At 41.5% G+C, this 12562-nt stretch overlaps 1 protein-coding gene across 1 annotated transcript in view; it reads left to right on the top strand.

Moving 5' to 3' along the window:
• Positions 1 to 12562, top strand: part of ATP9A (ATPase phospholipid transporting 9A (putative)) — a 129319-nt gene that overhangs the window by 102345 nt on the left and 14412 nt on the right. Inside the window, exons 16-23 of the mRNA XM_038749912.1 lie at positions 2659 to 2751; positions 3336 to 3419; positions 5756 to 5926; positions 7881 to 7979; positions 8881 to 8970; positions 9119 to 9263; positions 10361 to 10425; positions 12151 to 12306. Of these exons, the coding sequence (XP_038605840.1) occupies positions 2659 to 2751; positions 3336 to 3419; positions 5756 to 5926; positions 7881 to 7979; positions 8881 to 8970; positions 9119 to 9263; positions 10361 to 10425; positions 12151 to 12306 (903 nt within the window). The remainder of the gene's footprint in view (positions 1 to 2658; positions 2752 to 3335; positions 3420 to 5755; positions 5927 to 7880; positions 7980 to 8880; positions 8971 to 9118; positions 9264 to 10360; positions 10426 to 12150; positions 12307 to 12562) is intronic.

Here is a 12562-nt window from a genome sequence, read left to right as displayed (position 1 = left end):
AGCTCTGCACCCAGGAAATGCTCTATAAATACCATCGATTGATTTATTGATCTATAATCTATATGAGGAAGTTACGGCATGCAAAATAGTCAATTTTTTTCAAGCCTCTGGAAGCAGAGCTGTCATAATCAGTACTGTTGTTTTATAGTCTTCCCTTGGTTTGAAGTTAACTTTTTCACCTGCATCCTTTTTGCCATCCTGATATAAATCAGGGTACAGGAATCTCTCATCATGAACCTACTCAACTTTCTGTTTTTAAAAGGCAGAAGTGGCGTGTGTTCATTAACCCTGGAAGAGATTATCTGGTCTGGGAGTTATGAGTTAGGAGAAGATATTTAGACTCTAATTCTAGTTCTACCTCTGATTCGGTGTTACTCTGGACAAGTCAGTGGACTTCTCTGTGCCTTAGTTTTCCCATGTATAAAATTCATATAATCCTTCATACCTTCCTAAGATATTGTCAGACTAAAATAAGAGTACAATCTTATAATACTTGACTGTTTGATTCCTTGCTGACCTCCCTGCCTCCTGTCACTCCACATTTCAAGCCATACTTCACTCTGTTACCCAGATCATTTTTCTACATAAAAACCATTCAGTCCGCATTTCCCCACTCCTCAAGAACCTCCAGTGGTTTGCCCATTCAGTTCTGCATCAAACAGAAACTCCTTACCATTGACTTTAAGGCACTCAAACACCTTGCCACCTCCTTCCTTTCCTCCCTGATTTCCTATGCAGCTGTACCTCGAGCTCTTCTATCTTGCTGCCAACCTCTCACCCACATCCTGCCTCTGGCTTGGAACTCCCTCCCTAGGGATGATTACTCTCCCTACCTTCCAAGTTTTATTAAAGCACAATTTCTCCAAGGGACCTTCCCTAACTAAGCCCTCATTTCCTCCTCTCCCACTCACTTTTGTATCACCCTTTATTCACCCCACCCTCAGCTCCACAGCACTTATGTTCATATCTATATTTTATCTATCTATATTAATATCAGTTTCCCCCTCTAGGTTGTAAGCTCCTTGTGGGCAGGCAACATGTCTACCAAATCTGTTATAGTGAACCCTCCCAAGTGCTTACTACAGTGCTCTGCATACAGTAAGTGCTCAATAAATACAATTGATTGATTGATAATAGTATTATGATAGTAAGAAAACAAAAGCCCCTTCTGGGCCTCTGGTCTAAGAGACCACTTCCTTGAAATTCTAATTTAATTTCTCTAGTCATTGTGTTCCACAGCTAAAACTTCTTTAAGCATTATTTAGGGTAAACTTCTACTTTATTAGAGTAGTAGAGTTAGTATTGGTTATAAGTTAGACCAATCTGCTTTAACTTTTTTTGTTAGTTTTAATTATCATTCACACTAAATAGCTTAAGGTTTTCTCTTATAAGCAGTTAGCTCCTATGTCATGTGTTCTTTTAACCATTTGGCTAAATTATCACTCAAAAATGTCATCTTTCTGTTTGAGCTTCTCAGTTTTAAACATAAGCTATAGTCAGTTTACTTATCTGTCTCTGAGAGTAAGGTTATTTCTAGGGTTATTTTTTTTGTGCACAGCATTTTCCACTAACATTTTCCTCCAGCGTATGTGGAATGATGAAGTTTGTCCTCCAAACGAAATCATACCATTGTCGTATCTGGAATGAGAGGCCTTTGAACTCTAGCCAAAATCAAACGAGGGTGGAAAAAGATGAAGCTCTGAAACAATACGACTGGCAAATCTCTCTGAAATTTATACTGTGATCTTACCACAATATGAGAACGAAGTGACCTTGTAATGAACTTGGTGGGAGGAAATGACTAATGCAAGAAGACAGTTGATACAGTATTTATATTGGACAAAAATTTTAAACTATCTTAAACTAGTTCTATACCAAAGGAAGTGGAAGACATCAGTTTCCTACAGAGCTGTTGTTAAACAGTTCTTTGAGAATTAAAATTCAAATACTTTCCTACATAAACTGCTACCTTTTGCCTAGATTTCAAGACCACGCACTATACCAAAGATGAAAATAGTATAATGTAACTCACAAGTAAATTTTGTGTTGGAAGTTGGGTCCCAGGGTTCATAAATTCTTCTGCAAGTAAATTTGCTGTCCTAAACAAGTTTTCGATATTTTGGAGCCAGTTTTAAAGATAATCAGCTTTCTACCACCTGTTGGTTTGGGGAGAGAAATGAGGTTACGTATAGGTTAACTCTGTTTCTAAAGGCATTATTGCTTAATACTGTTTGAGCTTAGTGATAGCAAGAGACACGCATGAAGTACTGAATTTGACTTGTATCATCCACCTGCGTTGTGTGTCTCTGTTACCTAAAGTGAGGTAGTCAGCAAAAGTTAGGGTTAAAATGTAGCTGCTGCTAAAGATTATTTCGGATAACCTCTGAGTCTGTGTCTTTTCGAGAAAAGTGAAGCGAGCACTTAAGCAGTTTGGTCACTCAGCAATTTTCCCAGTGAATTCTGTGGAAAACGCAGAAAACTTATGCTCTACCCGGGCTTTATCCAGAAGCAAATACTTGAACCGCCAGCGGAGCAAAGATTTTCATGTGGAAAATGGTTTGTTTAAATTAGAGCTGACTTTGTAAGGAACAGAGAACCAGAACTAGGTAACCCGAACCAGGACACCCCTTTGATCTTCAATTTTTGTATTTCTTGCAGGATGAAACAACAGGAGAAATCACTTTTTACATGAAGGGAGCTGACGTGGTTATGGCTGGCATTGTGCAGTACAATGACTGGCTGGAGGAAGAGGTATGTAATGGGAGTACCCTTTCTCTAAAATACTACTGAAAAGGCAAGGTGTAATAAGAACAGCCTCATGAGAAGGGACTGCGGCTGCCGTGGGGGTTGGGGTAAGCTGTAAGATGCCAAGAAATACAATGCGAGATGGAATATAACTGTTAGAACGAATTGCAGAGATCAAACAAATAAGCTTATGATGGTCAGTTTAAATGCAGACCAAATGCCAATTTAATCTGCCTAGCTCAGGTTGATACCTGCAGGCAGGGTGAGATTCTTCTTTTTTTTTTTCTGAAGTACACCGTGACACTAGTTACAGGAATTTGGTGCTTATCCTGTGTTGGTTCATTCAGACTCACCCTCTAGTGACAGGAAGGGATGTTTTCTAAAAATCCTTGGGCTTTGGGGAAGTTTTGTTGCCAGCAACAAAACTGCTAACATTTTTAAGGTGACAGTTTTCAGTGTTGCATTTGATGTAGATTCCAGACCTTAGTCATTAATGCCTACATTGTGTTCAGGAATTACAGTGTTGAACTTTTTTTAATGAAAGTTCTTTGGTGTCTCAAGCTTCAGTACTGTGATATTTTGAACTTTAGTGCGGCAATATGGCCAGGGAAGGCTTGAGGGTTCTTGTGGTGGCTAAGAAGTCTTTGACCGAGGAACAGTATCAAGACTTTGAGGTAAGTCATTTTTGTAATAACTTTGAGATGCCATTTTGTAATTCTCATTGGGGCAGGAGAAGTTCTTTGGGGTTGAAAGACCTTGAAAGGGGCAGGCCATTTACTTATCTTCTAGTATCTTCTTGAGTGGGTTCTAAATAAAAATTGAAAAGTTGCCAGCCTTAGAATTTTGTACTAGTGCACTCTATTCTCAGAATCTATCAAGCTAGTAAAAGATATTCACGTGGTATAAAATGTGGACCCCTTACAAGACTCTACCCCTTTAGCTTGCACTTTTAACAGAGATTTCCAGAGGAAACCGGGTACTCAGTCTGAAGTGTTATCCTTTTACCTCTCCCCATGGCATGTGCACTCAGTTCTCCTCTAGCAAAGGGCTTACTTTCCTGATGACTGTGCTACATATAGTAAATATGTTTCTTCCAATATCTCATTGTGCCCTATCCAGTTAGATATGTGCTATCGGAAGAATATTCCCTAATTTCCCAGTACTGTTCTTTCCGAAATGAGTAGCAAAAACGTGTTCTGAAAAAAAAAAAACCACTGTGTAATGCTTGTCCAATGGAAACACTTAACAAAGCTAATAATAATAATACTAACGATGGCATTTATTAAGTGCTTACTATGTGCAAAGCACTGTTCTAAGTGCTGGGGAGGTTTCAAGGAGGTGATCAGGTTGTCCCACGGGGGGCTCACAGTCTTCATCCCCATTTTACAGATGAGGTAACTGAGGCCCAGAGAAGTTAAGGGACTTGCCCAAATAATAATAAAAATAATAATAATGATGGCATTTATTAAGTGCTTACTATGTGCAAAGCACTGTTCTAAGTGCTGGGAAGGTTACAAGGTGATCAGGTTGTCCCACAGGGGGCTCACAGTTTTAATTCCCATTTTACAGATGAGGTAACAGGCCTAGAGAAATTAAGTGACTTGCCCAAAGTCACACAGCTGGCAATTGGCAGAGCCGGGATTTGAACCCATGACCTCTGACTCCAAAGCCCGGGCTCTTTCCAGTGAGCCATGCTGCTTCTCTAATGAACAATACTCTTATTGAAAGCAACCATTTTTTATTTAATCCAACACCTAGACTAGCCTGATGTTTCCAGATTATGGATGTTGAATTCAGGAGTGCCTAATTCCAAAGTTTGTAAGATAAATTAAAGTCATATAGTGCGTTAACAGGGGCCTGACCCACCTAAAGTATATATCAGCTTAGAGCTGGGAGGCAGAGGTGGTGGCGGAGGCCCACCAAGTTGCCTGTTTTGTGACTGCGGGCAAGTCACTTAACTTCTCTGTACCTCAGTTTCCTCAGCTGTAAAATGAGGATAAAATGATGCTTTCCCCCCTCTCAGGCTGTGAGCACTGTCTGCAATAGGAATCGTGACTGATCTGATCGTCCGTATTGATCCCGCACTGAGCACAGTGCTTGGCACATAATTACTAAAAATCCTGGGGAATCAGTTGAGGCAAGTGAATCTATGCTCTACTCTGAAGCAGCATGGCCTAGTGGAAAGAGCAAGGGCCTGGGGGGGTCAGGGGACCTGAGTTCTAATCTCGACTCTGCCACTTGTCTGGTGTGTAACCTTAGGCAAGTCATCTAATTTCTCTGCCTCAATTACCTCATCTTTAAAGTGGAGATTAAGACTCTGAACCCACTGTGGGACAGGAACTGTGTCCAACTTGATTACCTTGTATCTACTCCAGTGCTTAGAACAGAGCTGTTTAACAAATATCATAATTATTATCAATCCTATCAATTACCAACCATTTTTATTAAAAAGAAAAAATAATCAATGGTATTTATTGAGCATTTATTTACTATGTTCAGAGCACTGTTCTAAACACTTGGGAGAGTACAATACAGAGTTGGGAGAACCATTTACTGCCCACAACGAGCTTACAGTACTTGGCTATTTCTACCAGTTCTCTTGAGCAGTTCCCTAAACTGAAGGTAACTGCCATGGGAGATCTTCAAAAACACTTCCCTGAGATGGAGAGCAACTGGTTATCTCCTTGCTTCCAAGCAGGACAATAATTATTTAATTCCAGAAAAATGGATGCTAACGGGCTATATATAACAACCCTCGAAAACCACTCCCCCTGTTCAAAAGTGGGTGGGAAGATTTTGATTTTGAGTAGGTTTAGTTTTGCTGCAATACCTGAATCAAACAAAAATATGCATAAATCTAACTCGTCTTAGTTGATCTTCTGGTCATTGCAAAGCTCTCTTGGAAGGAAAAGATGAAATTAGAGTTAGGTCTGGATTTGGTTTTAGGATGTGTCTGAGCAAATGGAGTTGCACATGCAGTGAACGGGTACGTGCTTTGGGTCGTCTTCAGGCACGCTACATCCAAGCAAAGCTCAGCGTGCATGACCGCTCCCTGAAAGTGGCAACTGTGATCGAGAGTCTTGAAATGGAGATGGAACTGCTCTGTCTAACTGGAGTGGAAGACCAGCTACAGATGGACGTGAGGCCAACCCTGGAGACTTTGAGAAATGCTGGCATTAAGGTAGGGCCAATCTAGTAATGAGGCTTAAATCCTGGGCTTCCAAAGGAAAGCAAAGCCTAGTGGAAAGAGCTTTGGCCTGGGAATCAGAGGACCTGGGTTCTAATTCCAGCTCTGCCAGTTACTTGCTGGGTGACATTGGGTAAATCACTTAACTTCTCAGTGCCTCAGTTCTCCTGTTCTCCCTCTTACTTAGACTGAGCGCCCCAGGCAGGATAAGGATTGTGTCTGACCCTAATTAATGTGTACCTACCCCAGTGCTTAGATCAGTGTTTGACACATAGTAAGTGCTTAAGAAATAGCACTAAAAAAGGTACTTAAATTCCATAGTTATTATATGTCTCTAAGATGGACTGATCTGAAGCAGTCACATTAGGAGCCCAGATCTGTTGCTTTCCTGGCTGCTTGAAAGGTCTGTCCACAATTGGAATAAATTACACCACATTTCTCATCAACATTATGAAAACAAAATGTGAGAGACCATCTGTATGTATCATTCTTTTTTGGGTCAGGGTGTATTTAAGGGTGTTGGTTCTCTTAGTGCAGTATTTTAGGTCCTGGTTCTGGATGGGTAAATTTTCTTTCTTTTATGTGGTTGGAGACATTCCAGAGTCAATACTGTTAATTAGAACAATGGTGGGAGGGAACCCAAAACATAGCATATCGAGGTTTAGTTTTAAACAAAAGAGATTCCGTCAGCAAACATGTGTGTCTGATATTAACAGGTGAGTTTTTAAGAGGAGAAGTCCAGGTTCTCTCATCTGTTGGTTGCATGCTTATAGGGCCCGGTATTAACTGAAGATGTTGAGATTAGAGCTAAATGGCTCAGGATAAGGAAGTCATAATTAAAGCGAAGTTTCCCTTCCTTCCAGATTGTCGGAAGGTCCAAGTTTTTGAACCTAAGAAAATCTCTGTTTATTGAATAGCCTGTAGAGGGAGTCTGTGGATCAGTCTCCAAGTAAAATATGGATTTACCCTCTATTTTAGGTTGGCTTTACGTAGAAAATCTTCAGGACTCACCTCTAGAACTCATTTGCATTGAATTTCCCCAGTCAGTAAAAGAAAAAAAAACACAGAAAAATGGGAAAATTCTAGAGATTAGAAGGGCAGGGTTGGCAGCACCCCTGCTTCTTGGCTGGTTCAGCCTGTGTCCTATGTGTAATACAGATGAAGCCTTTTTGGATTTAGCTAACATCACTCCCATCCTTGTTACCTATTCATCTCTTGCCTCCACAAAGCCTTCAGTGGCCTGAGCATGTTAGAGCAGAGGGCTGACTTTAAGTACAGCTTTGGGGTCATCTGTTTTTCTATATATGTGCTCATTATTTCAATTCCATGGCCAGGCTGCCTCTTGTGCAACAGATTCGTTGAAAAAAAATAGCCCAATTAATTGTTACCTTATATAAGCACAGTCTGATGGTGATAAATGGTGATAATTTGCAGAGGAAAATCCTCCTTTCATTTTTAGTCTTTAAAACTCTGTACTTAGAATTTGATGGGTGCCTGCCAAATTACTACCAGATTGGATTTTCTGATTCAGCTTCTGTTAGATTCTCTTTAGTTACTGTCCAAGAGTTGAGATTTCATTTTTTGCTTGAAAAATAATTTTGGGGGTATGGAAGACTTTATTTGGACTTCCTTCCACCCTTAGTATTGTCCTCTGAGGGACCCCACAAGGAGACTCTCAGTAAGTGGGTACATTAAGAGTGAGGGTGGTTAGAACAGACGATAATGTGCATGAGATTGAAGTGGACACTTTTGTAAATCACAGGCCAAAGAACATTAAAGCATTGACTCATCAGATGGGGGATTTCCTGTGGAGTACTCTTTTAAAACTGCATGTTTCTATAAGCAGTAACTTGAACAGATAAAGTTTAGCTTAGTGTTCTCAGAAGCTGAACTACCTACCTCAGCAGCAGAAAAATCGACATTCAGTTCGTTTATGCTTAAATTCCAGGTTTGGATGCTCACGGGGGACAAACTGGAGACAGCCACATGTACTGCAAAGAATGCTCACCTAGTAACCCGAAACCAGGACATTCATATTTTTAGACTGGTGAGTTTTGCTATGAAACTGCCCGTGTTTGAGGCGGTTGAATGTGCCTTGGGTAGACTTGTTTTATAGCCATCAAAACTGTCAGTGATATTTAAAATTCATAGTTACCAGTCTCATGCTTTGTCTGTATAGAGACACTTGAATTCCAGACAAAGAAAAGTTCCTTTTATAAAGAATTATGGTTGCCTTTTACAGGCCAAAATACAGATACAGAGTGGCAAAGCAAATAATCCAAGGTCACACAGCCAGTGACTCAGTTGGGAATAACACTCTTGCTTCTATGTCCTTAAACTAGGCAAGCCTCCTCTCCATGAGAAACAGTAGCAGTAAGAGGAGTAGTAAGGGTGATAGTGTTAGTAAAGTAATAGTTGGAAGTTCACTGGGTGCAGTGTAATGTACTAAGCTTTTTTGAAGTGTAAACCATTCCCTGTCCACAAAGAGCTTACATTCTAATGGGGAAGACAGGTGCAAAAATAATTTCAGAGAAATCAAAATAAACACTTGAGCTCATAATTGAATAAATGTAAATACGTAAGTGCTGAGAGTGGGTTACAAAATCAGCACATGAGTGCTAATCTCCTGAGGCCAATGTCACGAAGTTCTGGATGTGTAGGCGGAAAGGGGTGTAGCAGGGAGAGGGGAGGTGCACTGTCTGTTTTGCATCCCCAGAGAGGAGAACCTGGAACTGACTGCCAGAGAATTTGTTGCCAGGAGTAGGGAACACAATTCTCACCTGGTTTCCTGCAAGGATTATTTTTAGCCTCACCCCTCTGGTGTAACAAAACCCCACCTAGACTGAAGACTTCAGGGACAAGACAACATGAAGGAGTCTAGAGATACAATGTCTGTTTTGTTAGTTGTTGCGGAGCCAGGTCTTTCCCACCATTTTGCTCATTTCCAGGTGACTAACAGAGGAGAAGCTCATTTGGAGCTGAATGCATTCCGCAGGAAACATGACTGTGCCCTGGTCATCTCCGGAGACTCCCTGGAGGTGAGGTTAGGAATTCTGGTGACGAACATGGCTGGCTCCCAAAAAACAATTGTTCCCCCCTCCCTTCTGTCCCCCTCACCTCTCCTTTGTTGTTCAAGTCATGTGAGAGAGAACTTCGCCTGAATTTTCTCTTGTCCTCTGAACTCAGGTGTGTCTGAAATACTATGAATATGAGTTCATGGAATTGGCCTGCCAGTGTCCAGCTGTGGTGTGCTGCCGTTGTGCCCCAACTCAGAAGGCCCAGATTGTGCGCTTGCTTCAGGAACGGACGGGAAAGCTGACCTGTGCTGTGGGTAAGAAGTTTGAGTCTCTTAGACTGTGAGCCCACTGTTGGGTAGGGACTGTCTCTATATGTTGCCAACTTGTACTTCCCAAGCACGTAGTACAGTGCTCTGCACACAGTAAGCGCTCAATAAATACGATTGATGATGAAGATGAGTCTCTGAGCCCTGGCACATCCCCCTTGGACTGGTTCTCTTTCGATCTTCCATTGGCAGCTGCAGCTTTAAGGATGCTTAAATGAAGAACCTCTTATTCTACTCCCAAGACCCTGAGGTTTGCTGGTTCATAAAGTTCATCTGTCAACCAGAACACGTTTGGTGTCACATTGCCCCGACTCGTTGTATTTCTAGTTTCATTGATTTCTCAGTTTGAGGACAGTGGTGTTGGGGCCCCGAGAAACTCTTTTGCACAGTGTTTTTCTTGCTTGATAATTAAGTTTAAGTGTTGGGAAGCAGCATGGCCTAGTGGCTAGAGCATGGGCCTGGAGTCAGAAGGACCTGGGTTCTAATCCCAGCTCTGCCACTGGTCAGCTGCATGGCCTTGGGCAAACTATTTAATTTCCCTGGGCCTCGATTAGCTCATCTGTAAAATGGGGATTAAGACTGGGAGCTCCGGGAGGAGCAGGGACTGTGTCCAACCTGATTACCTTTTATCTACCCTAGTACTTAGTGCAGTGCCTGCAACATAGTAAGCGCTTAATAAATATTATTATTATTATTATTAAGCGGTGGCCTGTAGAGCACAAACTTGCTCGGTGTAGGATGTTTCTGTGGAAGAAAACTCATCTGCTTGTGACTATGGGCAAATCACTTAATCTCTCTGGGTCTCAGTTTCCTCATCTGTAAAATGGGGATAATAAAATTCCTTTTCTACCTCCCTCTAAGACTGTGAGTCCCATGTCTGTGGGACAGAGACTGTCTGATTTGATTATCTTGTGTCTACCCCCAGTAATTGGCAGAGTGCCTGGCAAAGCGTAAGCACGTAATAAATACTATCCATATTAAAATGTTGGATCCAAGCCCCCAAAATGTTAGTGGCTGTTTGCCGTCACCAACCTCAAATTCATCTTGTTTTGTTTTGTTCCTTTTTTCTTCTACCTGGCCTGCAGGTGATGGGGGAAATGACGTCAGTATGATTCAGGAATCTGACTGTGGTGTGGGGGTCGAAGGAAAGGTGAGTGGATGACTGATAAGTTCCGTCAAGTTTGTTTTCTCTGTAGTTGAAGTCAATGCCCGATTCTTCTCCGTATCTCACTGTCCAGGGTGTTTCAAAGAGCAGTTAAAATTTGAAATAGATGGAGCATTATCACCCTCATGAACTTCCTGGGTATAGTATAGCTCTTGTCATTTTCATGGGGTAATGGGACGCAACTTCACTGCCTCAAAGGTGACAACAGCAGTGGGGAAATCCAGGGTGGGGATGACTGAAATGTGGGACTTCACTGTGGCCTCATGTCACTGCAGCCCCCATTGTTTCTGGGACATGTAGCCTAGAAACCTAATCCATTTTATGAGGCAGCATCATGAGAAACCTTGCCACCTCTAATGGCTCCCCATATCTCTCCTCACAACTGACTTCAAGACTCTTTACCAGCTCTCTGTAACATATCAACTTCTTCATCCCTTACTTTCCAGGTAGGAGACTTCCAAGCATCATATTTCCTCCGTGAAGATTTCCCTGACCAACCTGTCTTTCCCCCACCTTATTCACCCTTCCTTCTGCATCACTTGTGGACTTGTATTTATACCCTTTCAGCTCTTTATACATAACTTTATATCCTACTGCTTTCCCATATCTGTACTTTTAATGTCTATCTCCCCCACATCAATCAGTCAGTGGTATTCATTGAGGGCGTACTGTGTGAAGCAGCGTGGCTCAATGGAAAGAGCACTGGCTTTGGAGTAGCAGGTCATGGGTTCAAATCCCAACTCTGCCACTAGCTGTGTGACATTGGGCAAGTCACTTAACTTCTCTGTGCTTCAGTTCCCTCTTTTGTAAAAAGGGGGTTAAGACTGTGAACCCTCCATGGGACAACCTGATCACCTTATAACCTCCCCAGTGCTTAGAACAGTGCTTAGCACATAGTAAGTGCTTAATAAATTCCATTATTATTATTATTATTGTACTAAGCACTTGGGAGAGTACATTACAGCAGGGCTGGTAGACACATTCCCTTCCCACAACGAGCTTACAGTCTAATGGAGAGCTAGACATTAATATAAGTAAATAATTTATAGATATGGACATAGGTACTGTGGGATTGTCAGATCCTTGAGGGAACTGATAGTATCTACCAACCCTATTATATTGTACCCTCCCAAGTGCTTATTACAGTGCTCTGTACCCAGTAAGTGCTCAGTAAAGGCAATGACTGAGTAGTTTGGCCCATACTTAGCTTCCCACTATGCCTTGATTTCAACCCTCCACTCTCCAACTTTCTGCTTCCCTGTTCTCATCATTGGCAGTGTCATCTTCAAATCAAAGGACAACTCTACTAATATGAGCAGAACTGTATTTAAGTCTGGATAAAAAAGAACTCAATCTTTATTGCTTTTCCTATTAAAAAGAGTTTCTTGTGGGAAAAAAACATTTATAGAGGCCACAGAGTAGGAGTCCATGCATTTCAGATATGTATTTGTAATTTATTAGTGTATCTTGTAACACTCCCAAATGACAACTGACCTGTAATTCGATTAGGTTTTCATTTCTATTCTTACTACTTCTTGGATTGCACTTAGAGTTGGACCACCTACAGTGTGTAGCTTGAAACCAAAGAACTCACATCCCCTTATTGAAGTCTCCCAAAGATTCTTTAAGAATGTCTCATTTTTTTAATTAAAAAAAAGGATTTGCTGTGACCTCCTGTGTTTAATGGTGTCCAATTTCACTGGATTTTAGGAAGGAAAACAAGCATCTCTTGCTGCGGATTTCTCTGTCACTCAATTTAAGCATCTGGGACGGTTACTGATGGTTCACGGAAGGAACAGCTACAAGAGATCAGCAGCTCTCAGTCAGTTTGTGATCCACAGGAGCCTGTGTATCAGCACCATGCAGGTAAACGGATCAAGGGCTCTTTGTGCATGAAGTATATTTATTACTTTTAAAATTTCAGATAGTCAGTAAAAATAAAATCCAATGGGTTCCATTAGTGCCATCAGCCCTTTTCTCCCCTGGATAAGAGAAGCATGATATCTAAAGGTTGTTCTTATAGGCCTCTACTTAATCTGCCTTTCTTCCACATCTTCATGTCTACCATCTCTCATATTGCACTCTCCCAAGTACTAAGTATGGTGCTTTGAACACAGTAAGT

This window comes from Tachyglossus aculeatus, chromosome 8 (assembly GCF_015852505.1).
Source record: "Tachyglossus aculeatus isolate mTacAcu1 chromosome 8, mTacAcu1.pri, whole genome shotgun sequence".
NCBI lineage: Eukaryota > Metazoa > Chordata > Mammalia > Monotremata > Tachyglossidae > Tachyglossus > Tachyglossus aculeatus.
Note: the sequence above shows the minus strand (reverse complement) of the source record. Positions and strands in the feature narration are given on the sequence as shown.